General features: G+C 44.2%; 1 protein-coding gene across 1 annotated transcript in view; it reads left to right on the forward strand.

The window, feature by feature from the left end:
* The first annotated feature begins 2117 nt into the window (after positions 1-2117).
* Positions 2118-15350, forward strand: part of Tbx20 (T-box transcription factor 20) — a 51964-nt gene continuing 38731 nt past the window's right edge. Inside the window, exons 1-4 of the mRNA XM_052189672.1 lie at positions 2118-2244; positions 5062-5311; positions 6538-6702; positions 10320-10428. Coding sequence (XP_052045632.1) covers positions 2118-2244; positions 5062-5311; positions 6538-6702; positions 10320-10428 — 651 coding nt within the window. The remainder of the gene's footprint in view (positions 2245-5061; positions 5312-6537; positions 6703-10319; positions 10429-15350) is intronic.

Here is a 15350-nt window from a genome sequence, read left to right on the forward strand (position 1 = left end):
TAGCACTCACACAGTAGGCCCACAACAGCCTGCCATCTCAGCTCCAGGGGACCCGACACTCTCCACTGGCTTGCACTTGCATGCATACACTTGTGAGTCCGGAGTTTCATGATCTGGGGGGAGGGAAAGGGGATGACAGGGTCATGGAGGACCAGGCGGGGGTTGGGGGGGGGAGACTTGCAGAAAAAAGACACTGTTCTGCCAATGTGTCACCTTCAATCTTTTCAAAGTAGGTGGCATAGGTGGCACAGACAAAGACAAAAAAAAAAAAAAAAAACCCTTTTAGTATGAAAAGTCTGCAGTTTTGCTAATTTCTAACTTCCCCCAACATGGAGACATTACAATATAGATGTTGAAATGAGCAAACAGAGATGGCCAGACCAGCCTAAATTAGAACTTCCTCAGATGCCAGCATTCTGTTTACAGGGATGTTCGTAGTTATTTTGGCTCTCGAGATTTTGCCCATAACGTTGTTTCCGGAGCTGTGAAAAAGATGCTATGGGAGACAGGAGATGTCTTTCTTTTCACATCACCCCCCCCCCCGCCCCCTCACCCCCTTAGGACCTACCAAGAGGTTCCTAATCGCCAGACCAACTGGCTGGAAAGGAGGGCAAATATTTACAAGTATAGCTTGAGTGTGTGTGTGTGTATGTCTTCTAGAGTTTACATGGCTGAGAGTGAAGCGGATTACTCTGCGAATTTGGAGAATTCGAATTATTTCGACTCAGCAAGGCCAACAGAACTCCCTCCACAAGGCCGTGGGAAGTCCCTAGCCCAGTCTGCAAGGCAGATAGATGGTTCTGTATCCCGGAAAGCCAGAAAGCTGGAAAGGTCGCACTCTGCCGACACACATTGCATGCAAGGTCCCCATAGAACTCCGTGTTCTGACCCTGCTCTTTGCTTCGGGCCACTGCCCTACTTTTCAGAGTCTCTAGAATAGAAAACCCAGACTAGAAGAGAAGCAATCCAATCATTAAGGCCAGGTTCGCCACAAACAAACCACCACCACCACCACCACCACACACACACACACACACACACACACAAACCAAAAACCCAAAACAAAAGCATCCTTCCTACGGGCTCCCTGTGGCTCAACATTTCTTTCCCAGAGCCTTGCCAGCTCTCTGTGAAAGTAGATATAATGTGGGGGCTATCACGTAGGGGACCGAGCACTAGACACTGTGCAGAGTCACCAGGTTAATGCCGCTCAGCCACGAGGGGTTTGCTCTACTGGGCACTTCTCAACTATTTGAGGGACTTCTGAGCTTCAGTCGGAAAGAGAGAAAATAGCAGAACTCAGTAGGACTTCCTTTGGTGACATTCAGTCCTGCACCGAGAGCGTGTCTCTGGTTCTGGGTAGCAGTGAAAGTGCCTTTCTAGACAGCGCATGCTCCCCTCCTGCTGGATCTAAGACTCTGGGCCCAGGTGGTAGGGCTACCTGCGCCACCCTGTTAGTGGCAGGATTCACTGTGCATCTTCTAGGGCTCCCCACCCGGAGAGCAGAGGCAGGAGAGCGCCGTGCCCTAGGCTCTCTCTCCCGGCGCCGCTCGGCCCCGCCCCACGCCGCACAGCCAGGAAGCAGTGACGTGAGACCACGCTGACTGGCTGCTACCCGCGGGGACGGTCACCGCCAGCAAATTAAGGCGCGAGGCGGCAGGCGCCTAGGCACAGTTGAGGTCGCGCCTTGCTGCGCTCTGCAGAGAGGAGACAGACTCCCCTAGTTTTTGCACCCTCTAGAGTCCCACGGCCGATCGTCACCTCCCCGGACCTGGGCCACCTAGCGGTCCCAAACTGGGAAGGGAGGGAGAACTCGGCGTGGGTGGAGGGGACCCCGCGTTTTGCGCAGTGGGCTTACACAGTTTTGAGCTCCGGGCTGGTCCCCACCCTGTTTTCCTGCTGGTTCTAAGTCTCTGCGGCTCCCCTCCTTTGCTCTAGTGGACTGGAGAGGCCGTCGTAGAGCCTAGGGACTTGGGAACTGACTCTTCGGAAGTCCCCAGTCTCGGGGACTGCTCTCGGGAACTTTGAACTGCGTTTCGGGTCTTTGTCTCCCTTTGGGGAAGCTGGACTGTGGTCTGGCAGGCCAGGTCCCTGAGCAGGACCGCACTCTGGGAACCATGGAGTTCACGGCATCGCCCAAGCCTCAGCTCTCCTCTCGAGCCAATGCCTTCTCCATCGCTGCGCTCATGTCCAGCGGCGGCCCCAAGGAGAAGGAGGCGTCGGAGAACACCATCAAACCCCTGGGTAAGTCGGGGTCCTAGGCCGTCAGTAGGGGCTCTGTTAATCTGTTTCTTGGGTGAGGGTGGTTTGCGTCGAGGGAAGCAAATGTGGCTTTTTCTAACGGCTAGATCCGCTGCTAAATCTCAGAGTATGGACCAGAATTTGGTCCTGGAAGGAAGATTTTTTTTTCTTCTCCTCCCAAGTTTTCTTTGGGGGCTTCACCGTCAACTAAAGGTCGTGGGAATCCGACTTGTGTTTGTATTCGTTTCCCCCAGTTTCCTGGAATCCCGACATCAAGAAGATAGTACGAATGCTATACAAATTTGCTTGAATAACACAAATTCAAGGACAAGATATGGGATTCATGGTGGTATGACACCTGGGCCTGCCCTTGGAACCAAAGACACTGAGCGACTTCACAAGAGACCAGTTTAATCTTTTTTTTTTTTTATCACAATAAAGAGTCTTAATATGTCTTTATAAAGGACTATAAAATAAGCGGGGTTTCCACGCAGGAGCCGTTTTCTCCAAGGAAGCACGAGGCTTGTCGGGAACCCTCATTTTATGCTTGCCATTTTCAATGGAGACTGGTAAAGCCTCCCCGAATTCCTCGATGTTTAGCTACACGGTCTCTGTAAAAAAAAAACGGTTTTCTTTACAGAGGACACTAGGCTCAGAAGTGAGATGCGTGCGGGTCTCTTGAGCACAGGAGAGATGTATTAAAGGAATGGTTCAAGGCAGGGGTTCCTAAAACCCTTCACAACCCCCAAAAAACAGTCACCATTCTCTCTAGGGGCTTCGGAAATAATTATTGCACACCCTAATCGCCGACGATTCTTAAACTCAGAAATCAAGTAGCTAAGTTAAGGCAATTGAAAGAAAAATCACCACGTTTTTCTTTTTTGCATTCTTTCCCTATTCTAATACATATCACATCCAAGACAACACTAGAGAAGAAACATTAAGGGGCTTGGGAAACTAAGGAGCTTACACAGTGACAGGTAGTGATTAGTAAAGTATAAAACGACAGTGGTACCAAGAAGATGCACAGCAGAGAAACTAGTGTAAGAGCTCCTAGCTTCCGTCCAAGACAAGATTTGTGAAAGCAATGTGAGCTAGCCAACAAAACCTGCGACTTTAGAGATAGCATCTGAAGTTGGACCTGCTGAGGCTTCCGATCACTATCAATTATTAGGGAATTTAATACCTCCACTTCATTTTGGTATCCAGTAGGAAAAGGAGATCTCAGGTCAAAATTCCTGACAAACATGTGAGCAGGGGTCTGGAAGCTTGTCAGCCCCACTACTCTCAGTTCTTTCTCCAATTCTCTAAACAAATCAGAATAAACAAAGCAACAGCAAAAACTTTCCTCAATCAAAATTACAAATTCTAAATGCTAAGCCAATCCTGGCTCTCACCCCTACCCCAGCTATCCATCCCCTCCAGCCTCTGAAAGGAACCTCTTCACCTCTTTTGAGAACAACTCTAGTCCATTTTATTCTTATCCCTGACACTCGCCAGCCCAACTGAGCAAATTATCTAATGTCTAAATCAAGACCCAGAAAGAGAGACACCCAAAGGTTCTATTGGGTTGTTTTCATTGGGGGAAAAAGTCTGCAAATGGTGGGTTTCCAATGTGTTTCATAATGCTCCCTCATTCAAGTATATTAATTCTCCTCCGAATAACCTCTTGGGCAGTTCTGTTTTCTTGTTCTTTTCTATTTCTGTGGCGCTCTGGACAGGTGGCACTTACAGGGTTTGCCTGACAGTCTTTGGAAAATAAGAGAAGACTTAGCTTGTGTCCTTATTCCCTATAAAGATGTGGTGTACATATACTTCCAAAAGTGTTTCAGGATATTGCTGCTGTTTGGGTTCCTTTGATTTTTGAAATAACCTTCATGACAATTCATTTCTAATACTTAATTCATAAGAAGGACAAATGTTTATTTTCCATTAGTCTCACATTAAGAAGCATGAAAAACGAACCGTTTCATAGCATAAACTCAAACACACACCACACAGGTGTGGATGTGCATACACACAGTTGGAACTGGTTGGCTTTCTGGAGAGCAGTTAGAAAATACTGGTTTGATTGGGAGGATTGAAGAATTTTCTTTTTTAAAAGTTAAAAGATAATTGGCAGAAGAAAACAAAATCAATCAAACAAACACACACCCTGTCTGGCCCCAAAGTTAGTGTGTAGGTCCAGACTCTAATACGCTCAGTCAGGGAATGTTTGGTTGAATATAGGCAGGGATATTTCAACCTACTGGTGTGGCAAAATGTTTTCTTCTCTTTCATTTCCTGCTATTCCGAGTTGAAGTTGTTTCCCTCACTTCCAGGGCTATTTGGAGGAAAAACAGTTGCAAACATAATCGCTCCACTAACCTATCCCTATCTTAAAAAAAAAAAATTCTGCTTGTGCCCACCCCTGTGATTTAGCAAGCTGGGTGCTGGTATTTTCCTAGTGCCAACTTCTGCTGCTGCTGTCTAGATTTTGGGATGATCGTTGTAATAGTTACATTTTATCCTTCAAGACCACAGCCTTCCCTTTCCTTCATTCCTCATATTTTATTCTTAGGAGAGAGAGCTACAGCCATTTAAGTAATAAATCGGCCCTTGTTCTAGATAGACCCTGGTCATTTGATTTGGTTAGCGTTCAGCCCTGGGCATGTCCCAGGCTCATTTTGCACAGTAATGGATCATGCGTTTCTGCTTGAGTTTCAGGCTTTAGTAGCATCAAATCCAAATGCATGTTTTGGGTACTTTCCCCCAGCTCCTTCCTACTATGTTCCCTGTTAGCTAGTGATAGCAGTCAGTCTTTCTTCTCCTTGTCTCCAGAACAATTTGTGGAGAAATCATCCTGTGCCCAGCCCCTGGGTGAGCTGACAAGCCTGGATGCTCACGCGGAGTTTGGCGGCGGCGGCGGCAGCCCTTCCTCATCCGCTCTGTGCACAGAGCCACTGATCCCCACCACCCCCATCATACCCAGCGAAGAGATGGCTAAAATCGCCTGCAGCCTGGAAACGAAGGAGCTCTGGGATAAATTCCACGAACTGGGCACGGAGATGATTATCACCAAGTCTGGCAGGTAGTTGGCGTGGGCGGGCGGCCGCTGAGCAAAGGGTGCAGTTGCGCTCTCGGGAGCCATGACTGGGAGCTGCCCGGCCTAGCACAGAGCACGGTGGCTGAACTCAGAAGTCTCCGCAAAGGGGGTTGGGGTGGGGGAGGTGGGAGTGGGTCGGGTGGAGGGGCATATACGTGCAGGCAGGGTGGGAGGAGGGGTTGGGGGTCTTTGGGGAGCGGGGGAGTCGGGAAAGGTTTTTACTATTGGAAATGTAAATGAAGATGATATTCAGGAAATAAAACTAAAAAAAAGAAAAAAGAAAGGAAGGAAGGAAAGAAAGAAAGAAAGAAAGAAAGAAAGAAAGAAAGAAAGAAAGAAAGAAAGAAAGAAAGAAAGAAAGAAAGAAAAGAAAGAAAGAAAGAAAAAGCCGTGAAACTGGAAGTGAAACCCGGTCTGGCTGCACGATGCCACACAAGGAGATGGGGACCTTGCAGCACAGAGCAGTTGGTCTCTGCTTCCACCCTGGCTTTTTGGGTTCCGAGCCAGGCACGTGTGTGACCGCCTTTTAGCTAGAGGCTATAGGCGAGGAGGAGGAGGAGGAGGAGGAGGAGGAGGAGGAGGAGGAGGAGGAGGAGGAGGAGGAAGAGGAGGAGGAGGAGGAGACCGAGACGACTCATATTCAGTTTGCGGAAGCTTCCCGCTTCCAATGAAAACCCGGACCGAACGTGAACGATGGAACTCAGGGGTGGGGGTGGGGGTGGGAGGAGGCTGGGTCGGTGGCTCTGGACGCGGGAGCCCCGCTGCTTCTTGAAAGGAGGGAGAGAGGCTGCGCAAGGTCGACCTAAAAGATCCTTTAAAACCCTGGGCAATTCCCATCGGATCTCAGAATCGGAATCTCCGAATCGAATCCCCTCTCTAAGGAATGCCCGGGACTTTTGGTGGGTGAGCAACTGAGTCATCTCTGGTTGTTTGGGAGAAAACAAAATAAGCAGAAAAATTTTACCTACCAATAAAGGTCCTTGTAAAAGAGGTATAAAATCATTTTTTGTGGGGAAAGTCGTGACTCTGTGGGCACATCTCGGAAGGTTCATAAACAAAACAAACCAAGCCAGCAAGCAAGCAAACAACAAAAACCAAGAGAGAAATTGGGAACTGCATAGCTGGTGGTTCCAACCTCTTTCCTTTCTCCCCTATTCAAGCTGGCTCTTTGCAAAGAGTGAATCTGGTCCCTCTGTTTTTCTCTCTGTCAGGAGGATGTTCCCTACCATCCGCGTGTCATTTTCTGGAGTGGATCCTGAGGCCAAGTACATAGTGCTGATGGACATTGTCCCGGTGGACAACAAGAGATACCGCTACGCCTACCACCGGTCATCCTGGCTGGTGGCTGGCAAGGCTGATCCCCCGCTGCCAGCCAGGTTTGTGACTCTGGACTTCTTGCAGGGTAGAGTGGTATTAATCTTTCTGATTTAAGAGAATTTTAAGGGAGTTGTTTTTAAGCACCGGATTCTGGCCAGAAAAGAGATTTCTAAGCAAGGACACCGCATGACTGAATGCAAAACACGTCGGGGTCGGTCTTCAAGAAAGGTGAAGTTTGTGCATAAAAAAGGTTACCTTTAATTTTATCCTTTGTAATTAAACGCAGATATTCGTTTGGATAAAATTAAACCCAAATTTTAGTTTGGATATGTGTTATAAATGTGACCATTTTGAGATACATATATATGTGTAATATTTCTAATAGACTACTTAGAGTCACATTAAATAAATAGTTGCCCTAAAGTCTTCATGCACATAACATATTTTAGGAAATTGTTAACAGTGTGATTGTAACTGGTCGGTTTTGACCCACAGAAGATTCACAGGTTTTAAGCATTTCTTCCTCCCCTCCTACAATTCTGATGGATAAACACAATTTAGTAAGTTAATATTCCTTCACATTAAACATAACTAACACATTGGAGACAATCCAACTTGGTTTTTTTTGGGGGGGGGTTACTTTTGCTAATAATCTTTTTCTTTCCTGGGTGTACCCTGTCCTAAAAAGTCTCTAAACTTTTCTTTGGAGCATTTTATTCAAAGAAGCATTCAGGAGGAGTGGGAGCTATAGCTGAGGTTACAGGGTTCTGACTGTACATGTTAATGTTGAGCAGGCAGCATGGGCCAACTCCATTGTTTTGAATAGGAAAATGTATCTTCATGACTAATTTTTGGCAGTTGATTGACAGATCACACCTAAGCATTTGTTTCAATTTACAGATTTAAGATCCTTGGAGGTGTTTCAAAGATGTTACAAAGAAACATCTTTGCAGCAACATTTTGACTGTAGCCTCTGACACCACAGGCACAGTGGGATGGTGGATACATGGGTCTAAAAGAACATCTGCAGCATAGCAGTGATCACCTTGTTGGCCTTGAAGCCGCTAAAGACACCAGGAAACAAATAACAGTATCTCTGGCTTTCTGTTCCTAAAAAGAGACCTTACTGGCACGGCCACCTTCCAAGTCAGCATATTACACAATTAGGATTAAGAAATACTTGTAAATAGCAATTTGTTCTTCTAGGTGAAAAAGCAGTAATAACTCATGGTTCTCCTGCTTCATGTTCATGCTGCTTTGATGTTAATGGTTTACAAATGCTCAGTTTTCAGTTTCTCTTTAACACTGATATCAAAGGGGTCGGGGAATGAATTTGATCAGATTCCTACATTCATTTTAGATTTCTCCGGCCTTTCTTTCCCCTTTCTTTCATTCTTATTTATCCTTCATTTCTCTTCATCTCTGAAGGTATGGACAGATGCTGCAGGCCAGCGGGACTTCAGAAATAGGACATGCTTGTTTATGTTTCTATTCTGATCTGGTTAGAGAAAGAAAAGTGCCTACCATGTGCTATCTTAACGGAGGCATGTTTAAGCAATTACTGGAATTTTATGTCAGAAGGAGAGGGAGGAAGGATTTCCTGTGTTGTTTCATGTCTCCTGGTTCAGCTTAGTTATATTAATATTAGATAAAACCATGAAATAGAAACATTTTAGATAATTCATGGAAATTCCTGGTTGTATTATTATTACAGAAAATGGATTGGTACATTTTCCACCTTCATAGAAGAGGGAACTTGGGACATGAGAATGTTTAAGAGTTTCTACGAAACTTCTAAATCTGAGAAGACTTTTTTCTCAGGCTGAAGTCAGTGATTTCTAATCAGGAAGCACAATACTTGATAATATTATTTGGTAGTTTTAATAGGCACAACATGATTGATGACCAAAAGTAACATACTACTATATTTCCATATTGCTACTGTAATCTTTATTTAAACAAGTTAATAGCCATGCTAATGTGATTATGGATAGGGAATATGATAAAGAATGAACACGTCATCAGTTTCTAGATCTTTTTGGAAATTGGGATCTTAAGAGAGAAGGACAATGCGAAACTGATCAATAAAATGACTATTTAAAAAATTGTTGGGTTGGAGAGATAAAACTTGAGGTGCTATAGTATTCAAACTATCAAAGGATACTCTTATTTACAAGGGAGTTGCGAGCACCCTCCTGAAAACAATGTAACAAGCTCAGAGGGAGGAGGCCTAGAACATTCCCCTGTGGGTGGGGCAGGACTCTGTGGTCCTGCCAGCTGCTCTAGGCTGCACTCTTGGCCAGTTCCTCACATTTCAGCATAGGTACAGATGCTCAGTCTTTTTGTCTGATAGACTGTGGCTCAGACCTCTTATTCTTTACCCAAATATTGCCAGGGATGTTCTTTTTATGACTTTCCTCTGCCCTTTTCAACCAAACGATTTAAAAATTTCAACTATAAAAGTCCTATGTAAAATTGATGTCGGTATAGGGGTAAAGGAATTCTTCAAGGCTGGTCACACAGCTCCGTGATCCAGCATGAGTTTAGCATGTATTCATTCCAGAGGTCATTTCCTAGCTCACAACAAAAACAAAAAGAAAGAAGAAAACAAAAAAGAAAAAGAAAGGGAAAACTGTCATTTGTCTTATGAAAAAAGGAAAAAGATTTATTTCTTCCTTCTCATTCATCTTGTCACCTCACTCTGGTTTTGAAAGATTTGGTGGGGAAGACAGCAGGGTTAAGATTTGTAAAGTACTGTACTTAAGGCAAGAGCAGGAGTGGAGGAGTGGGTGACCTTCATCGTGAGGCTGTGTCCCTTCCACACAGCAAGTGATCGATAAATGATAGATTTTTCTTATCAAAACTTTCTTGCTTAAGCTATTTATAAATAAATCAATTTAATAACCAGAGGTTCACTTAGCTTGTTACAATGCTCCTTTAGCAGGTATGTATATAGTCGGCAACAGAGCTGTGTGCTGGTGTATAAAATAGGCAGGATGCGTCCCCTCGGCTCAGACCTGTGGACTAACAAACATGTGCTGTGCCCTGTATTGGAAATTAGCTTGCCTTTGTATTTTGTAAATGATATTGACCCACTTTTAGGTTTAAATAAGGTGATTCTCTAAAAGTATTTTCTCATTTAAATTGTTTCTTTTTGTTGCTTTACGTATAGCAAAAACAGACAATACTGTGGCAGTTTTTTTAAAAAAATACCTCCAACAGTAAGATCACACATTTGATAAATGTAGACCAGTAGACCAGAAAGGGGAAAAATATAAAAGAAACAAATCATCTTTGCAAAATGGCTTGCTCAGCAGATAATAGAAAGTGTATTCACTGCTCCTAAGATCTCAGGGACATGAAAAAGTACATTAGATGCTTTGAGGTTACCTCAGCGTTGATATTTCAACAAATTCAAGGTACATGGGGCAAATAAAATGTTCCCTTTATATGATGTTTATGTGTTTCCTTAGAATCATAACGTCTAGAATGAACACTGAATTTTACTTGTGTTTTGATCCAGGTCCCACTTTGTAGCCCAAACTGGTCTCGAACTCTCAATCCTTCTGCCTCAGCCTTCTGAGCGCTGACATGACGGGATGTGTGTGCCAATAGGCTTAGCGAGAGTCAGACTTGTTAAGAACACTCCATACTAAAGCTCTCCAATGCTCTGCAGGCTCTATGTGCATCCAGACTCCCCCTTTACTGGCGAGCAGCTCCTCAAACAGATGGTGTCTTTTGAAAAGGTGAAGCTCACCAACAACGAACTAGACCAGCACGGCCATGTAAGTACTGAGTCGTGACCTGCAGCGTCCCTTAGGTGGAGTGGACAGGTTATGCGAACTATCCTCTCTCCTCTACCCTCTACCTTTCCCTCTCCTCCATCATTCTAACTTCATGCTATCTGAGTCATTCTATGAGAATCCTGACAGGTTTTTGTTAAAGCTGTTCATGGAGGGTGGAATGTGGCTCTAGTACAAGGGGCCCGGGATCTTCTGTGCCAAGAACTCCCCAATAGTATCACCAACACCATTTGCCAACAAAACAAAGGAAATGTGCTTTAGGGAGGCCTGCAAGTTTGTTTTGATGTTAAACATCGTACTTCTGCTAGTGTATTAATACTACCGCATAAAGAATGTGGGACTAAGACTTACTGTTGGAATCTCTTAAGTGTGTTGTGGAGTGTGCATCACGTGAGGTACATGCAAGGGCCTTATTTCCAAAGAAATCTACGAAGTTGGCAATCACATAGCATGTTGCTATGCAGACTGTGTAGAAGCCTGCCTTGCATCCTTCTGGAACATACCATATGGGTAGGGCAACCTTTGCCTCAAGTTAATTCTCCCCTTGGCATTCCTGTGTATTTTCTGAAGACAGCAGTGCTATCTGAGAGCCAGAAGGGCTCAGAAGTGCCTCAGGTGTTTCTCATAGAGGAAGTGTGCTTGGGAGGGCCCTCACTGTTCTTATGACCTCTAAAACGCTAGATAAGGTCTGGCACTCCTAGTGACCTCCCTCAGCGCCAAAAGCACCAAACTGTAAGATACAGTTGTCTCTTTTTTTCCCTAAAAGGAACCCAGAGTGTCTGCGTGTCTCTCTGCAGGCTCGGTCAGTGCTCATCTTCCCCTGGACTCCAAGTTTCAGTTTAGGGTGCACTGGCAATGGCAGGTGTGTCCCTTTTGGGAGAGCTGTATAGAGCTGAGACTGACAACATGTGCAATTCTGAACAAAGCAGAGGAGATGGCTCTTACCTGTAATCCCTGCCGGGGAGGGGGAGGCACAAGCAGGTTAACCTGGTCCGAATGACATTTCCCAGTGACAATCAAAAGAGAGAAGACAGCTCAGAGCTGAGTTGCTAGAGTGAATAACCACTGGAGAAAGGACCCTTCCCTTCTGCTAATGCTCCTCGTTAAAGGCATTGCCTGTGATGTGATTGAACATGCGTGAGTGGTGTGTGCATGCGTGCATGTTCACATTTGTATGAGGTGCAAATGCTCAGGACTTGCACAAAGTGTCTTTTTTCTTGCCCCTCTTCTCCTTATTGTATTAAGACAGGATCTCTGACCCAACCAAAGCTCACTGTGTCTATATGTTTTCAATTTGATCAGAAATTTTTCCCACTTATATCTTAAATTTTATCAGATTTTTTTCTACATACATTTTGATTTTTTTTTTCAGAAATCTTATATATATATCAGGTTAACTGGCAGGCGAGCAGCTTGGATCCTGCTATCTCTGTCTCCTAGTGCTGGGGTTGCAGGTCTACACAGTTGCTATACCAAGCTTTTTCACGGATGGATGCCGGGGATTTGAACTTAGGACCTCTTGCTCTCAGGGCAAGCACTCTTATTCACTGAGTCATCTCCCAAGCCTCTCTGATTCAATGCTCCTAAATAGAAATGTATGTGCACATTCTCTTGTAGATTTTATGTGAGAAAACCTCAAAGCAGGATTGCACGCTCCTTTGGAAGAAATTATTTCTTATGTTTTTGTTTTCATTGCCAGAAAGAACATGGCTTCTTATATAGTTTATTTCCGTAGCTTGAAAATCCTGGGATAAAGATTAGAATTATATAATAATTATATAACCTCTCTCGTATTTTCTTACCAAGTAAGGCTCTTGTGACTTTAAGGCTTAGTTTGTTTTGGGTTTGTGCCGTAGATGAAATGGCTTTAAATAGACAATCAATGAGCGAGTTCTAGAGATGGTTTCAAGTAGTTGAACTTGGATGTGAACAAAGGATTTGTGTTGGTGTCCTGTCCTCATGACCCCAGGAGATCTTCTTTGCTTTCATAACCAGATTGGGGTGACCAGGTTACCTTGTGACTGTGAGCACCACTGGGGAGACATTGGAAGTAGCTTCTGTTGTTTGACCTGATAATAGACTTTTTTCCATGTTGGCATAATTTACCTTTAAAAAATAGAAGATGGATCTTAGTGGATATTTTGTCAGGTTAAGACTTATGAACTATCTGAGACAGTATTTGTAGTTCAGTCATTGGTCCTACTTACTGTGATTCATATTAAGATATATTTTAGATTCCAATGGAAATCTTTTCAGGGAGAAAGTACAATTTTTTAAAATTCATCTTGCATTTTGTACATGTGGAAGTTTAAGAATTATTTGGGATTGTCTAGACAGACTTTAGACTTCAGTAGTAGATTATTTGTGCAGATTTTAAATGTTTTATCATCATCGTCAGGGGTAGCTGGATTTCAGGAGTTCTGAGTCCTAGCCCGATAAAGTGACTATTAGACCTTGTCAAAGTGGTTGTCAGCAGCTACTTATATTTACTGTAGCCTTAAAACTTGTATGGTTTAATAATATTCTTCATCACCAGAATTAGTGTCCACTGAAACCGAGAAAGATGGGGTCTCAGATACATTATTTAACCAGCTTTTTGAATCTGCTTGATGAAGGTTCTTTTATCACAGATGTACTGTTTAGTCTCTGACAGAAACATCAGCTATTTCCAGGAAGTCATTTCCTTAGAAAAATAGAGTGTGCACCTCTGTTGGTAGTTCTTAGTTCCATGAGAGGCTCAGCAGGCCTAGGAGTCTGAGGCTGTTCTGCACTCCTTTGCAAGGACAAGGGAAGGTTAGGAGTAGGAGGGGTGTTGTTTAAAGTTTAAGATTTGAAGTGTGTTTGTTCCTGTTTTATTGGTTTCGTTTGTTATGTTTATGGTGGGTGGGTGGGAACGTTATCTGAAAGTTTTTCTTATCTTATAGTTGACCTTATAAGGAATGCTGATAAACATGTATATTAGGAGACAAATACTTGTGCTCTTGTTACTTTGTGTTGGTTCCAGATCTATGGTCAAATCTCTTTGTCTTGAGCTCCATGAAGGAAGTATATTATACTCAGAGAAGTGATGGTCTTTTTCAAAGCTTATTTCAATGTATTTGAAAAAAAAATCTCTTTTTTCCTTAGCTGTGTGAACTCTAGTGTGAAACCCCAAAAAGTGGCATGTACAAAAGTTACTTCCATTCCATGACTCAAGGCCACCTTACAGGCCAGAGAGACTGAAAGAAAGACGTTGACTATGTGGCCAGTTGTTCTCTCCTTTCTATGGATATTAGTTCTAAGGTCTTGTAAATGGAGAAGCCACAGCCCAAGTCACTTATATAAAATGAGACACTATTGACATGTAACTTCCTCTATATTGTGAATAGTATATAGGCTACTGGTAGTACCTACTGCAATGTAAATGTTATGTGAATAGTTATTAGTCTGAGTCATTTAGGGAATAAAGACAAGGAAAAGTATATATGTTCAGTGTAGGCACAATATTTTGGATCTAAGGTATTTTGTTATGACAGGCTTTCTCTATGTACTCCTGGCTGTCCTGGAACTTACCATGGAGACCAGAGTGGCCTTGAACTCAAACTCACACAGATCCAACTGCCTTTGCCTCCTGAGTGATGGGACTAAAGGCACCATCACGCCTGGTCTAAATTAAGGTTGTTTAAATTTACAGAGGCACCACCCAAAGATACCGAAGTCCACTGTGTATCATTTACACTGGTATTTAGTGAAGAGTTTGTAAATACCTTTAGCAGAAACTCTGCCCCCTGCACCACATAGGTCCACACTAGCCAAGAAAGCAAGGGGGCCCTTCAGCTACTGTGCCCACACAGCAAGCATCACCTAGTGCGTGCACTGATTACGAGATGATGCCTGAGACCAGGAATTTGCAAAGTGTTGAGGACAGGATACAGTGGAACTCACTCACTCACTCACTCACTCACTCACTCACTCACTCCCCCACTCACTCCCCCACTCACTCCCCCACTCACTCACCCACTCCCCCCACCCCCTCACCCACTCACTCACCCACTCACTCACTCACTCACTCATTCACTCACTCACCCACCCACTCACTCCCCCACTCACTCACCCACTCACTCACCCACTCACTCACCCACTCCCCCCACCCCCTCACCCACTCACTCACTCACCCACTCACTCACTCACTCATTCACTCACTCACTCACTCACCCACCCACTCACTCACTCACCCACCCACTCACTCCCACCTCCCTGCCCTGGCCTTCCCCTACACTGGGGCTTGGAGCTTGAGGGTCTGATTAGACCCCAGCACCTGTGTCAGGCAGCTCTCAAATGCCTGTAACTCCAGATCACAGGAATCTTGTGCCCACTTCTGGCTTCCATGGGCAACCGTGTTTTCGTGCACAAATAATAAAATTAAATGTTCTTCTGTTCTCACCATGGCCTTATGACGGTAGCACCAGCTTTTCACTTGACACTGCCTCGGATGAGGGGGAAGTTTGCTCACTTGGCTAAGATTCGAGAGCTATGAAGACTTGAGATTTTAGCCCATGTCTGTTTAATACAATACTGTATTTCTTGTTTTTTTTTGTTTTTTCGAGACAGGGTTTCTCTGTGTAGCCCTGGCTGTCCTGGAACTCACTCTGTAGACCAGGCTGACCTTGAACTCAGAAATCCACCTGCCTCTGCCTCCCAGAGTGCTGGGATTACAGGCGTGCACCACCACCGCCCAGCAGCAATACTGTATTTCTAAATCACATTACGTTTTCCTCTGTAAACCAAAATATGGCTTCCTAGAAAATATTTTTATTAAGAAAACATAAATATGAATTTTATGATAGAACTAGACCAAGAAACCCCAAAGCTATTCTAGAAGGCTTGTTTCACTTATTTCATGCTGTTTGAATGTTTTGCCTGCA

This window comes from Apodemus sylvaticus, chromosome 7 (assembly GCF_947179515.1).
Source record: "Apodemus sylvaticus chromosome 7, mApoSyl1.1, whole genome shotgun sequence".
Classification (NCBI taxonomy): domain Eukaryota; kingdom Metazoa; phylum Chordata; class Mammalia; order Rodentia; family Muridae; genus Apodemus; species Apodemus sylvaticus.